We start from the raw sequence: 21,920 nt of genomic DNA on the forward strand, positions 1-21,920 counted from the left end.
CCAGTACAATGAATTTTTAACCGGTAGAGGACTATGTATTGCCATTCAATACTCCAGAATGCTTGTTTCTTCATGTTTTATGCCTCAAATTGCACGGTCATGAATTTTAAAGTAAAGTGGTGATTTGGTGTAGCTGAAAAAGGTAAAGAATTAGTATTTCGGAAGATGTCAAAAGACTTCAAGACATATATATATATATATATTTTGAGTTAGAGCTAATGAAGTTATAATTTTGACATAATTTGTCCCAAAAGTAGTACATCACACTGTAAAAATATTGTTGAGAAAGCGCAGGTGTGTTATTTTGAATTTTCATTTATTGTCTAAAAGAAATGCACTACGAAATAACTGTGTTCTCGGGCCATAACTTAGATTATTGCTGGTTACAAAACAATAATATTTTATTTCCAGGATGTTAGTTCAAGTCTATGGAATTATGATTGATGCTGTGATACAGGCAATACAAGTTTATGTTAAAACTCTTAGTTCACATTTAGTAAGTACACAGATATACAGGCAATACAAGTTTATGTTAAACTCTTAGTTCACATTTAGTAAGTACACAGATATACAGGCAATATAAGTTTATGTTAAAACTCTTAGTTCAGATTTAGTAAGTACACAGATATACAGGCAATATAAGTTTATGTTAAAACTCTCAGTTCACATTTAGTAAGTACACAGATATACAGGCAATACAAGTTTATGTTCAAACTCTCAGTTCACATTTAGTAAGTACACAGATATACAGGCAATACAAGTTTATGTTCAAACTCTCAGTTCACATTTAGTAAGTATGCAGATATACAGGCAATATAAGTTTATGTTCAAACTCTCAGTTCACATTTAGTAAGTACACAGATATACAGGCAATACAAGTTTATGTTAAAACTCTTAGTTCACATTTAGTAAGTACACAGATATACAAGCAATACAAGTTTATGTTCAAACTCTTAGTTCACATTTAGTAAGTACACAGATATACAGGCAAAATAAGTTTATGTTAAAACTCTTAGTTCACATTTAGTAAGTACACAGATATACAGGCAATACAAGTTTATGTTAAAACTCTTAGTTCACATTTAGTAAGTACACAGATATACAGGCAATATAAGTTTATGTTAAAACTCTTAGTTCACATTTAGTAAGTACACAGATATGCAGGCAATATAAGTTTATGTTAAAACTCTTTAGTTCACATTTAGTAAGTACACAGATATACAGGCAATATAAGTTTATGTTAAAACTCTTAGTTCACATTTAGTAAGTACACAGATATACAGGCAATATAAGTTTTATGTTCAAACTCTCAGTTCACATTTAGTAAGTACACAGATATACAAGCAATATAAGTTTATGTTCAAACTCTTAGTTCACATTTAGTAAGTACACAGATATACAGGCAATACAAGTTTATGTTAAAACTCTTAGTTCACATTTAGTAAGTACATTATTATACAGCCAGTATAATAAGATAATTAAAATATTTTAGAGTTGAGACATTTTAATGAACCAATTCTTGTTTTACATATTATTTATATATTTCCATTTAGCTGAAAATTATAATTTATAATATTATGACTATAAAACTTTAGATATAGGCAATAAATAACTCAGCCTTCTTATTATCAAGAAATTGATTTTATTATGCTTCCCTTTACATTTGTCAGTATTGTGCATAGATGTCAAGTTTGTGATGCAGGCTTTTCGGAACCTTTAGTTTACCATACATTATTAGTTTTTGTACATGTCTAAATTTTATACCAACCTGTTGATTTATTAGAGTAATAGGCCTGTAGTCACCCTAATAAATCAACATATTAGCTGAGGAAATCTTCTCATCCATCAATACTAGAACAACTTTCTGATAATTTCACTGTTAAAAGATGGTTGTAATACAAAAGAGAAGGTATGGTAAGGCCCCCTTTTTGACACCTTTTAAAGGGAAACTTCGCAAAAAAGTGAAAAATTGATATTATGTTCATTATGTATAAAAAAGCACAAATTCATAAATATTAAAGTTTTATTCTGCTAGATAAGAGATCACCATCGATTTTAAATTGAGAGTATCAATTCTCTGCATGCGGCCATTTTGTCATCTTCCCGGTTTACGAAACCACTTGATATCTATAAACCACAAAGGACCAAAACCAGCAGTAACCTAACGTAGTCGTAATTGAGTGTCGATATCTTGTCAAACGTACGGTTGTTTTATTTGACAAGGAAAGCATAAACAGTTAACCGGGTCACAAAAATGATTATAATGGACATGGTTTTGCAACCTTTCCTAACTAACTTGATACGGAAAATGTAATTATTTTTTTTAAATAACTATGGTCTGTCGTTTTTAAAACAAGAAATTTTAAATAGGAATTAGTTAAAAAGTCAAAGTTCAAATCAAAAATCTATCGAAAGTTACAAAATAAGAACATTGTATTTATGAATTTACAAGAAGAATTCTGTTCTTGGACGTAGTTTTCTTTTTTTTTTTAGTTCAGTTATTTGAATTGAGAGAAAAAATCTAGTCAGAATTTAAATCGTTCCAGACATCCCCCACCTATGACTCCTCTAATATCATGAATGGTCATGCTTCACAAACATCAGAATTTTCTTTGCATTGGTACATTCTGTATCGGTAGTGATTAAGGTATAACAGAGCTACTTGTATATTACCTGTATGTGGTTAGGTGACGTCCCATGAGGTCTTACGTATACAAGTTCACATTTATAATGGTTTCTGATATAACAAGGTGTTATGACATTCACACTTCTGCATGTTCTGTATACCAAATTCTTATCTTATTTTCAGATCAAATGAGTATGTGAATATTTTCCAGGAAAAATATTGAGTATCAAATTAATTTCGGGATTTTTTTCTTTCTTGGTATTAAATCACAGAAATTTAAAGAATATACTGCTTGTCCGCTTTAGGAGTATTCTTGTCATTTTAGACAGACATATATATGTGTATATATGTCTCTGATTTAGAGTGGGTTTATGAATGAATGATAAGTCTTGCAAAGGTACAAGATATAAAGCACATTGAAAATTTATTCCGCCGGTCTGTCTCCATTCAGAAAAGGAATGTTGACGTTAGATTGATTCTGTTAATTTTTTTTAAACATCGTTGGCCAAATAGCTAAAGTATTTATACGTTGTCAGATTTAAAATATTTTAATAAGGGCATTCCCGATAAGGTAAATGTAAATCGCTTTGGACGGACCAAACTATATTAATGTAACTGATATAATTTTCTCTGCACATTTAAATATTCAAGGTTACCGATGATAATTTAAAATAGTACAGTTTTTGGTTTAAAAGCTCGTTTTCGTTGGCCATTTTTATACTACCGCAAAAATTAAAAATTTTTTGGTCGTATATTGGTATGACGTTGGCGTCGTCGTCGTCGTCGATGTCGTCCGAAGACACATTGGTTTTCGCACTCTAACTTTAGTTTAAGTGAATGGATCTCCATGAAATTTTACCATAAGGTTCAATACCACGAAAGGAAGGTTGGGATTGATTTTGGGGGTTATGGTACCAACAGTTAAGGAATTAGGGGCCAAAAATAAGCATTTTTGTAACTTCCAGACAATAACTTGTGTGTAAGTGTATGGATCTCTCTGACATTGTACCACAAGGTTCCATATCACAAAGGGAAGGCTGTAATTGATTTTGGGGGTAATTGCCTCAAAATGTTAGGAATTAGGGGCCAAAAAAGGGGCAAAAAACAAGCATTTTTCTAGTTTCATGACAATAACTTGTGTGTAAGTGTTTGGATATTTCTGAAATTGTACTACAAGGTTCCATATCACAAAGGGAAAGCTGGAATTGAGTTTGGGGGTAATTGCCCGAAACGTTTAGGAATTGGGGGCCAAAAAGGGGCCAAAAATAAGCATTTTTCTAGTTTCCAGACAATAACTTGTGTTCAAGTGTATGGATCTCTCTGAAATTGTACTGCAAGGTACCATACCACAAAGGGAAGGCTGAGATTGAGTTTGGGGGTGATGAATCATAAGGGGGTTCAAAAAATTTGGGGGGGGGGGGATTTTTTTTTTTCTTTTTTTTTTTCTTTTTTTTCCTTTTTTTTTCTTTTAAAATTTAAAATTTTAAGTTGGTTATTTCTGATTTATATTTAAAAGCAAATAATAATGATATGGTAGGAGATACACACCAAACAGGATGTGTAAATTATTATATAATAAGTATTGTGCAATAGCAAGAAATTTTCAATTGCACAGTATTGCACAATAGCAAGAAATCTTCAATTGCACAGTATTGCGCAATAGCAAGAAATCTTCAATTGCACAGTATTGCGCAATAGCAAGAAATATCCAATAGCACAATATTGCACAATAGCAAGAAATTGTCAATTGTACAGTATTGCGCAATAGCAAGAAATAATCAATTGCACAGTATTGTGCAAAAGAAGATACTCCGTATAAATTGCTTATTTCTTGATCAATTTCAATGGGGTTTTATTCTTGAATTCTTGGGGTTCTTTAATATGCTGAATCTAACTGTGTATTAAGTTTTTGGATTTTGGGCCCCGTTTTTAAATTGGTCCACATTGAGGTCCAAAGGGTCCAAAATTTAACTTTGTTTGATTTCATCAAAAATTGAATTATTGGGGTTCTTTGATATGCCGAATCTAACCGTGTATTTAGATTCTTAATTTTTGGTTCTGTTTTCAAATTGGTCTACATAAAGGTCCAAAGGGTCCAAAATTAAACTTAGTTTGATTTCAACAAAAATTGAATATATGGGGTTCTTTGATATGCTGAATCTAACCATGTATTTAGATTTTTGATTATGGGCCCAGTTTTCAAGTTGGTCCAAATCGGGGTCCAAAATTAAACTTTGTTTGATTTCAACAAAAATTGAATATATGGGGTTCTGTAATATGCTGAATCTAACCGTGTATTAAGTTTTTGGATTTTGGGCCCCGTTTTTAAATTGGTCCACATTGAAGTCCAAAGGGTCCAAAATTTAACTTTGTTTGATTTCATCAAAAATTGAATATATGGGGTTCTTTGATATGCCGAATCTAACCGTGTATTTAGATTCTTAATTTTTGGTTCCGTTTTCAAATTGGTCTACATAAAGGTCCAAAGGGTCCAAAATTAAACTTAGTTTGATTTTAACAAAAATTGAATTTTTAGGGTTCTTTGATATGCTGAATCTAAACATGTATTTAGATTTTTGATTATGGGCCCAGTTTTCAAGTTGGTCCAAATCGGGGTCCAAAATTAAACTTTGCTTGATTTCAACAAAAATTGAATATATGGGGTTCTTTGATATGCTGAATCTAACCATGTATTTAGATTTTTGATTTTTGGGCCCTGTTAACATTTTTGTCCACATTGAGATCAAAAGGGTCCAAAATTAAACTTTGTTTGATTTCATCAAAAATTGAATTCTTGGGGTTCTTTGATATGCTGAATCTAACCATGTATTTAGATTTTGGATATTGGACCATAATAGGTGAATGTCCAATTTAAAATTTTTAAGTTCTTAGACCAAATTCATTCTGTGTCAGAAACCTATGCTGTGTCAAATATTTAATCACAATCCAAATTCAGAGCTGTATCAAGCTTGAATGTTGTGTCCATACTTGCCCCAACTGTTCAGGGTGCGACCTCTGCGGTCGTATCAAGCTGCGCCCTGTGGAGCATTTTATTATTTATAGAATTATTTAATTGAAAGTAAATCAGAATTTCGATGTTACAACAAAATACTCACCTATTTATTTAATAAACTGAGCTAACGCAAAATATTAAAAAAATATATAACGGTGATTCAGGTATTTTGCCACCATATTCCTCCCCAAATATTTTTTTTTTCTATCTCAAAACCCGCACACTTCTCTTTTATCATTTTTTTTTATGTTTTTCACACCTGAAAAGGTGAACCCTTGAGGCCAAACAACACTCTAGTGAAGATCAAAAGATTAAAATTACATAATGCTAATCTTTTAATTATCGTGAATTTAACCACACCTTTACCAGGTAGTGTCAGTATAATACACATTGTATTTACACAGTACTTGCGGGAAATGTTTGCTAGACTGAAGCAAGGATTTGCATAGTAAGACAAATCCTTGACTGAAGTAAAAGGTGAGAATACAAACATGCATTTTTATTACACTATCAGTTATAAATGTTTGTTCAACATATCCGTTGGAAAAAAAATTCATAAAAATATTTTATTGTATGATTTACTTTTAGTACAATAATCACATCAGAAATCCCTAAAATGTAAATCGTACATTTTGATTTAAAAAGTTGCACGGCTGATCACTTTACTCACTTAATTATTAGTTGGTTAATAGATACGCAAAATAGTCGTCCATGCGCTTTAAATCGCATTATTAGATGATTAAGGAACAAGACTTAACATGAGATTAAATCCACTCCCGGCATGCAATTAGACTTAAACTACGTCACAGAAGTCAGGAAGTTCGAATAAATAAAATTAATAATTCCTAATTTTCTTCTTTATTAGTGTTCATATCCAGATAAAACTTGGTGAATATGTTTTTTATGGTATTATGAACATAATAAGATGATAAGTAAAAAATCGTGAATTTTCCCTTTAAAATAAAAAAATTACCAAGTTTTATAATCTTTCAAATAATAGTCTTCTGATTTTCACAAATTAGTCTTTACGATTTCAGAAATTATTTATTTGAAACTTTCTCTTAGGGCTATTCCTTTAAAATGTATGTGGGTGGGTAGGAAGGGACTTTCAAAATATCTCTCCTACCAAGAACCTTTTTTAGATAATTTTGCATAATGATAATAGATGCATACTGAAAAAAGACCCATGACCCACATTCAATAATTAAACTTCCCTTCCTACCCTCCCACATACATTTTAATGGAATAGCCCTTACATGTTCTAACTCTTTTGCATTGAATAAGAATTGAAAAAAGGTCAAAACTGCCTCCTTTTGAGGTTTTAAGCTAATATTTGGATATGACAAACATCATTACACTAAATGATATTTTATCAAAAGATGTCTTGTACAAAAAAAAGATGATTATGTGAGTCAAATATCTGTCAAATATTTGTTTGAATAAGGCAGTGACAATAAAATTCTGTTTGTGCATTAGATTGGGCAGATTTCATCATCTCATTCATTTAATTATTAAGGATATAACATGATTTTAAAGGATTCAAAAATTAAACAATATGCTATTTCAAGGACCAATTTAATGTTCATTGTAAAGCATCCTATAATATCACAGAACATTTGTTATCAATACATGTATCAAATTATTATAAACTGCTATATGATAAAAAGATTTTTTTATAATATTTGTCTTTTGTTAGGCAAGAGCTGCTGCTGTTGATATTGTTTGTGAAGAATGTCATAAGTTAGGCAGTCCTATGATACAGAAATATATTCAGAGAAGGTAAATACATGAACTGTCAGGAGATGTTCCCTAATTTATATTTTCTGTACTCCCTTTACTGAGATGATGTCACTGAAGAAAAAAATCTTAAATAAAAATGCAATTTAACTGTTTAATTTGGGTATTTAACAGATTATTTCCATTTCTCAGATATTTTCTGTTGTATTATTTTTTGTATGTAAAACAATGTACAAGAAAAGTATATCTTATGCTACTATGCTAGTTCTAAGGGAATGTACTTAAACTGGGAATGAAAATGTTCTTATAGAATTTTCAATTTAGTATAAGATAGATAAAAAGATATAAAAAATTGTATTCTTGAAAACTATAATCTCTATATTGGTATATATCCATCATATGTTAATAAAATAGAAAGTAAGTGAATCATATCATGTTGGCGATGTTAATGACTCCAAAAAATGTCTGGATTGGTAGTTTGAAGGACTAATTTGAAGTTGTCATGTGTGAATATATAAAACTTTACAGTAAGGAATATAATTTGATGACAGTAGACTGTTATTGATTCTTAGCAGGCCTGTAATAATGATATATGTCACTTCCTATTGTCAAAGGACATATTTATTCTTCTCTGTCCAATTATAAGAATAATGAGCATTTGAACAAATGAATTTTTATCTTGATAGTATCATTGCTACAATGTGAAATATTCCATAATGGTCAATGTATTTAAAACATACAAAATACAGATATTTCCACTCTAAACTTTAGATGAAATCTGTGATAATTGTCTGTTTTGATAAAAAGGTGATTGACAGAATTTTTAGTTGATGTGTTTGTGTAGAAGTTTAGATTAGCTGCGATCAACTAATTTTTAGAAAGCTAATCAATTTTCCATTGCAAAAGAGTTACGAAAATGACAATAATGATTCCCAACAGATTAAGGAAAATGCAAAAGGCAACAACTGATAATTATACAGGGTTAAAGTCTCAACAATCTCTAAAATGAATGGCATTTGTAATAGGATGAGCCTACATTAGCATTGGTAAGACCATAGTTATGATATTTATAAAATATATCAAACTGCTTAAACGTTTGAGCAGGAATTCAATTTTTCATCATGATTAATTTTTTTGGTATAAAAAATGAACTACTGTGGATAAGTATATTTTTGTGGGTACCAATTTCATGGTTTGTGGAAAAATTGTGTTTTCATGGAAGCTTCATATATCGTGGTTAACATCTTTTGCATATTAGCCTATTAAAGATTTTTATTTTGTTGAATACTTGAATTCATTGCTTCCCTTTACATACTTAGTCCAGGATAATTGGTACCCTAGGAAGTATAAAGAATCCTTTGCTTCCCTTTACATACTTAATCCAGGATAATTGTTACCCTAGGAAGTATAAAGAATCCATTGCTTCCCTTTACATACTTAATCAGGGTAATTGGTACCCTAGGAAGTATAAAGAATCCATTGCTTCCCTTTACATACTTAATCCAGGATAATTGGTACCCTAGGAAGTATAAAGAATCCATTGCTTCCTTTTACATACTTAATCAGGGTAATTGGTAACCTAGGAAGTATAAAGAATCCATTGCTTCCCTTTACATACTTAATCCAGGATAATTGGTACCCTAGGAAGTATAAAGAATCCATTGCTTCCTTTTACGTACTTAATCCAGGATAACTGGTACCCTAGGAAGTATAAAGAATTCATTGCTTCCTTTTACATACTTAATCAGGGTAATTGGTACCCTAGGAAGTATAAAGAATCCATTGCTTCCCTTTACATACTTAATCCAGGATAATTGGTACCCTAGGAAGTATAAAGAATCCATTGCTTCCTTTTACGTACTTAATCCAGGATAACTGGTACCCTAGGAAGTATAAAGAATTCATTGCTTCCTTTTACATACTTAATCCAGGATAATTGGTACCCTAGGAAGTATAAAGAATTCATTGCTTCCTTTTATGTACTTAATCCAGGATAACTGGTACCCTAGGAAGAATAAAGAATCCATTGCTTCCTTTTACATACTTAATCCAGGATAATTGGTACCTTAGGAAGTATAAAGAATCCATTGCTTCCCTTTAAATACTTAATCCAGGATAATTGGTACCCTAGGAAGTATAAAGAATCCATTGCGTCCCTTTACATACTTAATCCAGGATAATTGGTACCCTAGGAAGTATAAAGAATTCATTGCTTCCCTTTACATACTTAATCAGGGTAATTGGTACCCTAGGAAGTATAAAGAATTCATTGCTTCCTTTTACATACTTAATCCAGGATAATTGGTACCCTAGGAAGTATAAAGAATCCATTGCTTCCCTTTACATACTTAATCCAGGGTAATTGGTACACTAGGAAGTATAAAGAATCCATTGCTTCCTTTAACATACTTAATCCAGGATAATTGGTACCCTAGGAAGTATAAAGAATCCATTGCTTCCCTTTACATACTTAATCCAGGGTAATTGGTACCCTAGGAAGTATAAAGAATCCATTGCTTCCTTTTACGTACTTAATCCAGGATAATTAGTACCCTAGGAAGTATAAAGAATTCATTGCTTCCCTTTACGTACTTAATCCAGGGTAATTGGTACCCTAGGAAGTATAAAGAATCCATTGCTTCCCTTTACATACTTAATCAGGGTAATTGGTACCCTAGGAAGTATAAAGAATTCATTGCTTCCTTTTACATACTTAATCCAGGATAATTGGTACCCTAGGAAGTATAAAGATTATCCATTGCTTCCCTTCACATACTTAATCCAGGATAATTGGTACCCTAGGAAGTATAAAGAATTCATTGCTTCCTTTTACATACTTAATCCAGGATAATCGGTACCCTAGGAAGTATAAAGAATTCATTGCTTCCCTTTACATACTTAATCCAGGATAATTGGTACCCTAGGAAGTATAAAGAATCCATTGCTTCCCTTTACATACTTAATACAGGATAATTGGTATCCTAGGAAGTATAAAGAATCCATTGCTTCCCTTTACATACTTAATCCAGGATAATTGGTACCCTAGGAAGTATAAATAATCCATTGCTTCCCTTTACATACTTAATCCAGGATAATTTGTATCCTAGGAAGTATAAAGAATTAATTGCTTCCCTTTACATACTTAATCCAGGGTAATTGGTACCTGAGGAAGTATAAAGAATCCATTGCTTCCCTTTACATACTTAATCCAGGATAATTTGTATCCTAGGAAGTATAAATAATCCATTGCTTCCCTTTACATACTTAATCCAGGATAATTTGTATCCTAGGAAGTATAAATAATCCATTGCTTCCCTTTACATACTTAATCCAGGATAATTTGTATCCTAGGAAGTATAAAGAATCCATTGCTTCCCTTTACATACTTAATCCAGGATAATTGGTAACCTAGGATGTATAAAGAATCCATTGCTTCCCTTTACATACTTAATCCAGGATAATTTGTATCCTAGGAAGTATAAAGAATTAATTGCTTCCCTTTACATACTTAATCCAGGGTAATTGGTACCTGAGGAAGTATAAAGAATCCATTGCTTCCCTTTACATACTTAATCCAGGATAATTTGTATCCTAGGAAGTATAAAGAATCCATTGCTTCCCTTTACATACTTAATCCAGGATAATTTGTATCCTAGGAAGTATAAAGAATTAATTGCTTCCCTTTACATACTTAATCCAGGGTAATTGGTACCTGAGGAAGTATAAAGAATCCATTGCTTCCCTTTACATACTTAATCCAGGATAATTGGTACCCTAGGAAGTATAAAGAATCCATAGTATTGTTTCCACTCTGAAAACTATATAATAATGTATGTTTACCTTAAATTTGTAAACAAATGAGCATGTGGTGAATGTTGGCACGCAAGAATAAGAATCTAGGACTGTGTAATCCCCTCATATAATGTCTTAGAGGTACACAAGAACAGCTCTGTTAGTCCATCTACAACTCCTCCAAAACGTCACATGCAACTTCACTCATCTGTAAAACCCAATATGAAGATATACTTGAAGAAAATTTATTCTTGTAGGACATCTTCAACATGAGTAAATGGAACAAATATCTTGATTTTAAATTGGAACAGAAGGTATCATATATATGAACATGCTAACACCATCATTAAATTATGGATGTATTAATGTGATTTATTTTTATTTTCAGGTCTAATATTATATTTACATTAGAAGCTCATGATAATTCAGGACAGTAAGTAGTAAAATTAAGGCTTTTGTTTAGGAAAACTATTTGGTTATTGTTACAATTAACTTTTGGGTACTCAGTGCTATATCCTGTCAAGTAGCAATAAGCAAAGTAAATACATTTAGACCTGTCTTTATCATGGTTCTTTGATGAAGTCAATGGATAATGAAAGGTTTATTTTTTGATTTCTACAGCTTTGAATTTTGTGAGTTTTTAGGACTAGACTACCATTTAACCACTAGATGGAACCATTGCAAAGGATTATGATAATGATGATGGATGGCTGCTTAATGTCCAGCAGCAAATTAATATGCATATTCAGGACGAGAACAGGTTAATGTAATACGAATATTTACCCTGCTTTGTATTAGACCGACACACTGAGCTGGATTTTTAACGTGCTAGTTCACAAGGTAACAGTCCACAGGAAGACATGTCACCTTACCCTGACACATTATTCTGACTCCGAGCCGACCAGGCTTTGCTCTTACTCCTCAATGCCGCGTGCTTAGGGGAGAAGCATCAAATACCAATTTTAAAGTCTTTGGGTTTGACATGGCGGGGTTTGAACCCACGCCTTCCCTCATTGAGGCGAACACGCTACCATGAGATCAACGAGGCAGTCAAAGGATTATGAAGTATTTAGACTATAATTATATAACTTATCAGGTTGAAGCATGGATAAGGTGATGGGTGTCACAAGTGGTACACCTAATCCTTCTGGAAAAGACTATAGCTTATCAGGTTTAAGCATGGATAAGGTGATGGGTGTCACAAGTGGTACACCTAATCCTACTGGAACAGACTATTACTTATCAGGTTTAAGCATGGATAAGGTGATGGGTGTCACAAGTGGTACATCTAATCCTTCTGGAGCACTGGGGTTCACCTGTTAAAAATAATATTCACTCAGTTATATCAAAATGAAAGAAATTTTGTTTACTGATTTTAGTAAAATGATTAGTATTGTAAGCTTTACAATTCACAGTTGAAGATTTAATCTGCTTTATTTAATTCTGTGATCAAATCATGAATGATTGCTCTATATAACAACTAGATGAATGTGTAATGGCTCTTTACAGATCATGTCAGTTACCAGATGGAGAACATGTATTGAGAGTTAAGACAGCCAGTATCAGTTTGACAGATATTCCTAGTTATAGAAATCCAGCAAAAATATTAGGTTCTTTGCTGTACTCTGATGTGTTCATAGACTCTGTCATTCAGGTTCAAAAGGATGGTAAGAAAGTGTATATACATATGTATTGATCTACTTTCAGATATGAATTTTTAGGTACACACCCATCAAAGTTGAAAAACTTATTTGTTAGTTAACTAGAGTATGATATGATATTTCCAAGTATTGATACACTTTAACATGTTGTAACTTTTCATTTTAATTTTTGCAAGCATTTAATTTTGTTACAAGTTAAAAAAAAGACAATCTTTTTCTGAGTTTGCTTGAACAATACATATCCAGTTAATCTATATCTATTTGTATGGTTTACCTGATAATATAATACCATATGCCTGTGTATTTTAGATGGAACCATTGCCAGAGATTATGAAGTTTTAAATCTAACTGGACAAATACCAAAATACTTGGCTTGGTCGGTAAGTACAAAACACATATGTTAATATCAGGCTTTGGCTAGAAGTGCAATACTCATATTTAGATAGAAGGCTTGGTCAAGAGTTATAAACTTCTACCTAAATATAACATTTGTCCATGAAGTGCTTAATGTATAACTCAATTCCAGAATAAAAGTACCACATGTATACCTAAATGGCTTGGTCTGCAAGTACAAAACACATATCCTAGATGGCAGGCTTGGTCTGCAAGTACAAAACACATATCCTAGAGGGCAGACTTGGACTAAGTACAAAACAAATATCTAGAGGGCAGACTTAGTCTCAAGTACAAAACACATACTTAGAGGACAGGCTTGGTCTGCAAGTACAAAACACATACCTAGAGGGCAGGCTTGGTCTGCAAGTACAAACCACATATCCAGAGGGCAGACTTAGTTTGTAACCACAAAACACATACCTAGAGGGCAGACTTGGTCTGCAAGTACAAAAAACAAACCTAAAGGGCAGGCTTGGACTGCAAAAAAAAAAAACACATACCTAGATGGCAGGCTTGGTCTGCAAGTACAAAACAAAAACTAGAGAACAGGCTTGGTCTGCGAGTACAAAACACACACCTAGAGGGCAGGCTTGGTCTACAAGTATAAAGCACATACCTAGAGGGTGGGCTTGGTCTGCAAGTCAAAAACATATCTAGATGGCAGGCTTGGACTGCAAATACAAAACACATACCTAGATGACAGACTTGGTCTGCAAGAAAAAAACACATACCTAGATTGTAGGCTTGATCTGTATCTGTAAAGTTGAATGAATTTAAATAGCTAGGCTCTGTTTTAGTCAGTATGAGAAAAATACCAAACTTCAGTTATGTTTATATATAACTAACGCCTTTAAGTCAGAATGAGAAATATACCAAATTTCAGTTACATTTATATATTACAAACACAAGAAAAGAAAGCAGGGCAATTATATTTCAGAACAGCATGAAGACCAAAAAAAATAATGGTAGTTAGGGAAACCCAATATCAAAATCCATCAGATATCATATTCAATCCTTGAAAAATTAAATAAAATAAAACAATGGGTACTTCTCAATAAAACTAATTTCAGTTCTTGTTTTATAAATGATAGGTAAGGGATAAAGGGAAAGATGAGGTAACCATATTAGAGGAAAATCTAAAAAACATGAAGAATGAAGGGTATGGATCAGTACTGATTTCTGGAGAATCTGTTCACGTTGGTAGTCATAGAAACGTCTGTCAGCCACCATTAGAAGGTAAGAAAGTAGCTAGTAGGAACAACATTAAATATTTGAAACCAGATAGGTTACATTCCTTATTCAAACATAAACATAACATACAAGTAGATCAAGAAAATTTTACAGGCTTCAATTTTATTTCGTAAAAAATACAGAAAATACTGAAAAGGATGTTTGTTTTTGTTAGATCTTTGCAGTTGAAATCTTTCTTGAATATTTGCAGAATAAAAAAATTGAATGTGAAAATGTTTTTATAAAGTATATATATTTAAGTTGGTGAAAGCTGCCTAGAACAGATCAGAATTTAATAAGGTAAACTAAATTTCATAGTACAAAGTACAAATATACATTGTGGTCCGATTAATTTTTTGCATTAAAATGATACCATTAAATATTGAATTAATGATAATTTATTATGATAATTGATAATAAATCCATTTGGATTAATAATTTCTAAATAAAAAAAAACTTGTATTTTCAGCAAGTTTATTTATGTATCAACATAAGATAGTATTATTTTGTCCACAAACCGGTGCAGTGATATTAGATAACAGTATTATCAAATCTCTACAGTTCTTTGATGATGTAAGTATGATGAATGTTTAACGTTCAACCAGTCTAATCATTATTGATTTGTTTTCTCTGGTCCAACCAGTACAGTCATTTATGTTTTATTCCTGTGGTCCAACCAGTCCAGTCATTTATGTTTTATTCCACTGGTATAACCAGTCCAGTCATTTATGTTTAATTCCTCTGGTCCAACCAGTCCAGTCATTTATGTTTTATTCCTCTGGTCCAACTAGTCCAGTCATTTATGTTTTATTCCTCTGGTCCAACCAGTCCAGTCATTTATGTTTTATTCCACTGGTATAACCAGTCCAGTCATTTATGTTTTATTCCTGTGGTCCAACCAGTCCAGTCATTTATGTTTTATTCCTCTGGTCCAACCAGTCCAGTCATTTATGTTTTATTCCTCTGGTATAACCAGTCCAGTCATTTATGTTTTATTCCTCTGGTCCAACCAGTCCAGTCATTTATGTTTTATTCCTCTGGTATAACCAGTCCAGTCATTTATGTTTTATTCCTCTGGTATAACCAGTCCAGTCATTTATGTTTTATTCCTCTGGTCCAACTAGTCCAGTCATTTATGTTTTATTCCTGTGGTCCAACCAGTCCAGTCATTTATGTTTTATTCCTCTGGTATAACCAGTCCAGTCATTTATGGTTTATTCCTCTGGTCCAACCGGTCTAATCATTAATGTTTTGTTTTCTCTGGTCCAACCAGTCCATCTTCAGTGTTAGGTTCTTGATATATATAAAACTCTTTGCAGTGCTTGTACCAGCAATTTACTTGTTGGACCACTGGTAAGTTGATCTTATCAATTGTCAACAAATTATTCAGTTGAAATCAACAATTCAGGTGAAACATGTCTCTTATAATTGTAAAATGTTTGGTCATACTGTGTAGTTGATAATTGGCTTCATCATTTTGTTATATCTCATTTTAAGTTTTTCTTGCTTTACAAATATTGGCGGCTAAGAATGTTTGACAACAACATGGCAATATTGTTCATAGTTTAAGATCTGAATCATGACATTAGTAAAATTAATATCTCTAGAATCAAAGATGTATGAACTATCAGCTGTGATATACACTTGCAACAATTTGAATGTTGATCATCAATTTACAGCTCTTGAAATGTATTATCACCTATAGGATTGGATTTGATAGGTTAGAGGTGAAAGTTATTTTGTATATGTCCCATCTTGTTAATATAATCTGTACTGATGAAATTTATCAGACTTTTTTAGCCATACTTTTAATCACTGTAATAGAGAGCATTCTTCATAGAAATTATTAAAATAAACAGACTTTACTTAGTAACTTAAAAATTCTGATACTTGCTATTTTGATTCTGAGATTAAGATGAAATGCCATATTAGTCAATGTTACATATGGTGAAGTATTATTGACTCAGTCAATATGTTATATGGACCTGTTAGATGATATTGACATTCGTCCTCAATCAACATAATCAGAACAGGTCCATATGTAAAGTATTGACCTCATCAAAAGTCCATAGTTGATAAACACTTTTAAACTATGATTTAAATTGTGTTGATGAGAAATTTTTGTTTATTTTTCAGGACAATTCTAGATCAGTTGCCATATTACTGATAGAGATCAAGATTACCATGAAATCAACATTACCTTCTTATTTAGTTTCCAATGATAACTTGATATTAGTTTCCTTCAATCCAAAGTCTAAAGCATATAAACACATGTATTCTGTTGTAAGTACTAGATATATGTAGTTAAAAATTAAGACAATCGATTGTTTATAGAGTTTATCATCAGCATGATCAGTAGTTATGTCTCCCCTTCTACAAAGGTTAGGAGTATTTCTTCTTCTTTTGGTTCTCAAACAAACTTGTCTTATCTTTATGACATTGACTTTTGATATTTGATATGAAAGTGAATTACCATATGAGAAGTGTGTCTTGTTTCAAGATGACTTTCACTTGATCTTGATCTTGACCTTTGATCTTAGGGTCAAAATAGATGATTTATTTTTTTACTATTTTGTGTCCAAAACATAACTTTTTTATCCTTTGACAAAGGTTTATGATATTTTTTACATGGTTGCACCATCTCTAGATGATGTGTTGTGAACCTTGAAAATTACCTCTGGCTTGACCTTTTACCTGAAATAATTTACTTAAGAAGATTTTCATCTCCACTCAGAAATCATGTATTTTCTTGTTTGCTATGGAAAGACCTTTTTAGTGCATATTCAATATTTCGATCTTACAGTGTGTCAATGTGTCCATTTGCCAATGTGTCAATATGTTGATCAGTCGTGTTAGTGAGTCAATATGTAAATATGTCAACCTGTCAATGTTTCAGTTAATTTTTTAATATCTGTATTTGTTTTATCTGTTACTACAAAATGGAGTATAAATTTATATAAATTGTAATATTCCCGAAAAAATCTTGTTCCCTATACTCCAGTTGAGCTGGGATTTGTGCAGTTGTAAAGAAAATGAATTATCACTATAAATGAAGATGTCCACTTTTGGCGGGATAAAGAATGAAATCCACTTCAATTGTAGAAAACTTGCATTTTGAAACATTAGAAATATGACCAACTGAAGAATTCAACAATTAGATTGTACCCTTGTACGGAAATATATCAACACATTTTTGCATCAGCTATGTTTTGTTTGTATGGTTAAAAAATTTTGACAGCATAAATCCAATACAATTCAATTCCAAAGTGGGAATATTTCAAGATCAAATGTCAAATAACTGGATGTAAAAGTAATGAAGTAATTAAAGTGGGGAAAACTGAAACAGGAACTAGACATCTTATAAAACTTGAAACATTGCTAGTTTATGGAAACTATGAGGTAAAAAAATCATGATAACAATATAACATATTTAAGGAATGACTGTAATATTTTTTTCCGTCTATGAAGAAATAGCATCAAAAATGTGGTGCACATTGAATAACCCGCATAGCGGGTTATTTAAAAGTGTGTACCACATTTTTGAGGTTATTTCAAATAACAGAACAAATATTACAGTCATTCCTTATAATTTAATTCTAAATTCCATTTTTTAAATCATGAAAAAACGTTAATGACGTCACGGTCACACGACAAAATTATGTCTATAAGCTGATAGACAAAAAAACTTTCAGCCAATCGGAGGATGTGTTGCATCCAAAATTAAATTATTAAAAGATAATTTTCTTTTCAGGTATTACCTGAATGGAGGAAAGAATCTGAGTTGCCAGATGTCATAAAGATACAGGAACTACCTGAATGCTTTACTCAAATGTAAGTGGAGTCAGTACATTTTATCTTTCTTAAAGTTTTCAAATTTATTCAGTAGGATATGAATTTTGAAATTGACTGAAACCCTGAAAACTTGAAACTAAATTCTAGAATTTTTATTTTACGCTTTTTTAATGAGGAAGGTATAACTGGTCACTACAGTATTGTTCTAGGGATGAATTGGTTTGTGAAATACTGTTCTACTTCTGTTTAAGCTGGCAGCTCAATGTGCTTTCATGTTAAAATTTTGATTCTCTTTTAAAAAAACTTTATTTATAATAAATACCCCATATCCTTTGTTTTTCTAGCTGTTCTTCCTGAAAGACAATAACTAATCAGAAATTTTCATATTGTATCTTACAATAAAAATATGAACAAACTTGGTACATATTGAGATTACTAAGATACCAGTTCTAACCAGGAAAAAAATAATTTTAATCTATGAAACTTTTCTTTTTTCTGTGCTTTAAATGGTTTCATGACTATTTTGTAGACATGAAGTATTACAGAATATCTACAGCAATACAACAAAAACCGTGACAGGATTTAGGAAGGCAACAGCATCACTACAAAATATTGACAGGTACCAAACTTATTTAAATGTTTAACTTGCTGACAGAACAACAAAAAGTACCTAAGATTGTTGAGTATGCATACAATTTTCAATATCACATATGGGTCAGCTATACCTGATATTACAGAACTTCACTGGCTTTCAATAAAAAAATACTGTTTTTAGATTCCTGACACTTTAATGGGAATAAAATATTTAGTAATAATTCTATCTGTTCTTGCTAGTAGAAGATTTTGAAAATTAAAAGGAATGAAGTATTGAAACTTAAATAACATATAACACTGAAAAAAATAGTTAGTAATGTTTCAAATTGATTTACATTTTAATGACTATGTTTTGTGTGCTTTTTCAGATTTTTGTATCATTTCTCTGCTGGGAGTGCCGGGAATGTGCCATTTGAAGAGAAATATTTGTCACTGGTAGTAAATAGGGAGGCTGAATTGTCTGAGTCCAGTGGAACATTTGAAGTTCTATCATCAGAAACAGATCAGGTCAATATTAAATTTAATCTCCTATTAGACATATAAACAAAAATAACACTATTGGTTTAAGAGAAACAACTCTAATGTAAAAAAAAGTTTCCATCACTACTATCAACATTACAAATGCCTAAAACATATGTCAGATAGGTCCTATACATAAATAAAATATTAAAGGAAATAAAAGATAACCCCTGTAATAAATGAGAATTGTTTTCATAAATAGAACTAAGTTGGTATAGAAAACTGTCTCTGTATAAATGGAGAGATTAGCTGGATTATTACTAGCAATGTTTGAATAAAATTGAGAATGGAAATGGGGAATGTGTCAAAGAGACAACAACCCGACCATAGAACAGACAACAGCAGAAGGTCACCAACAGGTCTTCAATGCAGCGAGAAATTCCCGCACCCGGAGGCGTCCTTCAGCTGGCCCCTAAACAAATATATTGAAGTATGCTTCAGACAGTAATTACAATGTGCCAGTCATACATTTGTCATGATTTCTTCTTGACCTCTAGTGCCATTTAAAAACTCATTTCAATTTTATTACATTCTTCCAGAATTATGTAGAATGTTTCTGAAATCCTTTTTAAATCAACAAATTTATGAATCCTATAAAATTTCTGATCAATTTTACAGGTACATTTTTGTAATTAAAATTTTTTGAAGTGTTCAAAAAATATATACATTAACCTTGAAAATTAAGTATTGTATTACATTAAGAAACTTTTAACTGTTGTATTTCAGATTATCATTAACATTATAGCTGGTATTGATGGAAGCCATAAAGAAAATCTTTGTAATACTCTAGTCAAAATCACCAAAGATAGATATAGGTAAATATCTGCACAGGAAATTCTGTCGGCAAATGTATACACAGATTGCAGCTATACCCTTCACGTTGAATATATAAACTTTGAAAACATTAAAAGAGGAAGTTGCTATAAGTAAAATTTTGCTGAATATATAAGTTCTTTCATCTTTAAAAATTTGGGCATTGAAACCGAATTGTTTTGATACTTACTTTTAAGAAATAAAGCTATGACACATACAATTAATTAAAAGGGGCAAAAATTACCATTTTACTTTCTTCAAGATACCAAAAAGATAAAAAAAAAAAAGAATAGCCTAACATGTCAGTTATCAGGTTAATGTAATAAGGTATTGAAAATGTTTTAATTCTAACTTTGCATGTAGAATAATACTTATTTGCCTTAGTGACCTTTAGTAGTAAAGAAATGCATTGCTAACCTTCTACATCATTTGGTTTCTATTGGAGAGTTGTCTCATTGGCAATCATATCACATTGTTTTTATAATGCTTGCTGAATAAACTTGTGAATGAGTGCACAATTAAAGAAATTTATGGTGCATGAAGTCTAAATACCTTTATTCTGTAAAATGATTTTATGAATAAAGAATAAAACAATACTGTAAATTCAGAAATTATTGCGTGCATTTATTATTGCGATTTTGTCGTTTTAGACTAAAATGCGATTTTAATTTTTGCGATATTGAGAAAAATCCTGTTTAATTCATATAAAAAATTTCAAAATGCGAGTTTAAATTATTGCGATTATAACCCTGTCGCATTTTTCGCAATAATAAAAACATCGCAATAATTTCTGAATTTACAGTAGTTTAATTCTTTAAATAGCACATCAAGAGACTTTAATTGATTTTTTTTTTGTAGTTGGACAGTTTTACAGCAAGATTTATCACAGTCCACACCATTCATACCTCAGCAGCTTAACCAATCACTGAAAAGTCTGTCATTAGCACATAGAAACCGATCATCAATGACAGACCCAAAACACAAGTCTAGAGTTCTCTTAGTAACACCAGGGTAAGTATGTATGTCACATAAAAACAGATCATCAATGACAGACCCAAAACACAAATCTAGAGTTCTTTTAGTAACACCAGGGTAAGTATTCATAACACAAGATATCTTTGCTAATTTATAGTCAAAACATTGTCAGAATTATAATTATAAAGTAATCATTAACATTTCAGCCTCAACAGTCTTGTATCAGATTGATAGATAATGAAAACAACTCATATTAAACAAACAAGATAACTTCATTCTTCTTATGTAGTTGTAAAATTAGGTCTTAGGTATTGTGAAATTCAGGGAAAAAACAAGATATGAGTTAAATGGTATAGTCTTCAAATTGATGTTACATAGAATATCATAAGATGGTTAGCAAACAAAATAGAATAGAGAATGGAAACAGAGGATGTGTCAAAGAGACAACAACCCAACCAAAAACAGCCCAAGGCCACCAATTGGTTTTCAACGCAGCGAGAAAATCCGCTGGCCCTGAAAAATGATGTATACTAGTTAAGCAAATGGACTCCACACTAAACTCTAAAACATACAAATGAACCAATAAAAAAAAAACACACATAACTTACAAAAGCTAGAGGTTCCTGACTTAAGACAGCCATAAAATGCGGTGGGATTAAACATGTTTTGTGAGATCTCAACCCTCCCCCCATACCTCTAGCCAATGTGGAATAAACAAACACCAAAACCCACAGTAAAACTCAGTTCAAAAAGAAATCTGAGTCCGATGTTA

General features: G+C 31.6%; 1 protein-coding gene across 28 annotated transcripts in view; it reads left to right on the plus strand.

Moving 5' to 3' along the window:
* The window catches only part of LOC127734143 (dynein axonemal assembly factor 9-like), a 96,898-nt gene that overhangs the window by 59,902 nt on the left and 15,076 nt on the right, over nt 1-21,920 (plus strand). For all 28 annotated transcript variants that reach the window (XR_007997437.1, XR_007997436.1, XR_007997439.1 and 25 more), the window contains 13 exons: nt 412-496; nt 7,336-7,418; nt 11,557-11,601; nt 12,678-12,835; nt 13,139-13,209; nt 14,317-14,461; nt 14,925-15,028; nt 16,592-16,738; nt 18,207-18,286; nt 18,777-18,866; nt 19,210-19,348; nt 20,087-20,175; nt 21,032-21,184. Coding sequence is in view for 13 of the 28 variants with exons in the window: in XM_052243829.1 (XP_052099789.1) it covers nt 412-496; nt 7,336-7,418; nt 11,557-11,601; nt 12,678-12,835; nt 13,139-13,209; nt 14,317-14,461; nt 14,925-15,028; nt 16,592-16,738; nt 18,207-18,286; nt 18,777-18,866; nt 19,210-19,348; nt 20,087-20,175; nt 21,032-21,184 (1,389 nt within the window). In the remaining 15 variants the exon portion in view is untranslated. The remainder of the gene's footprint in view (nt 1-411; nt 497-7,335; nt 7,419-11,556; nt 11,602-12,677; nt 12,836-13,138; nt 13,210-14,316; nt 14,462-14,924; nt 15,029-16,591; nt 16,739-18,206; nt 18,287-18,776; nt 18,867-19,209; nt 19,349-20,086; nt 20,176-21,031; nt 21,185-21,920) is intronic.

Source organism: Mytilus californianus, unplaced genomic scaffold, assembly GCF_021869535.1.
Source record: "Mytilus californianus isolate M0D057914Y unplaced genomic scaffold, xbMytCali1.0.p SCAF_3, whole genome shotgun sequence".
Lineage (NCBI taxonomy): Eukaryota > Metazoa > Mollusca > Bivalvia > Mytilida > Mytilidae > Mytilus > Mytilus californianus.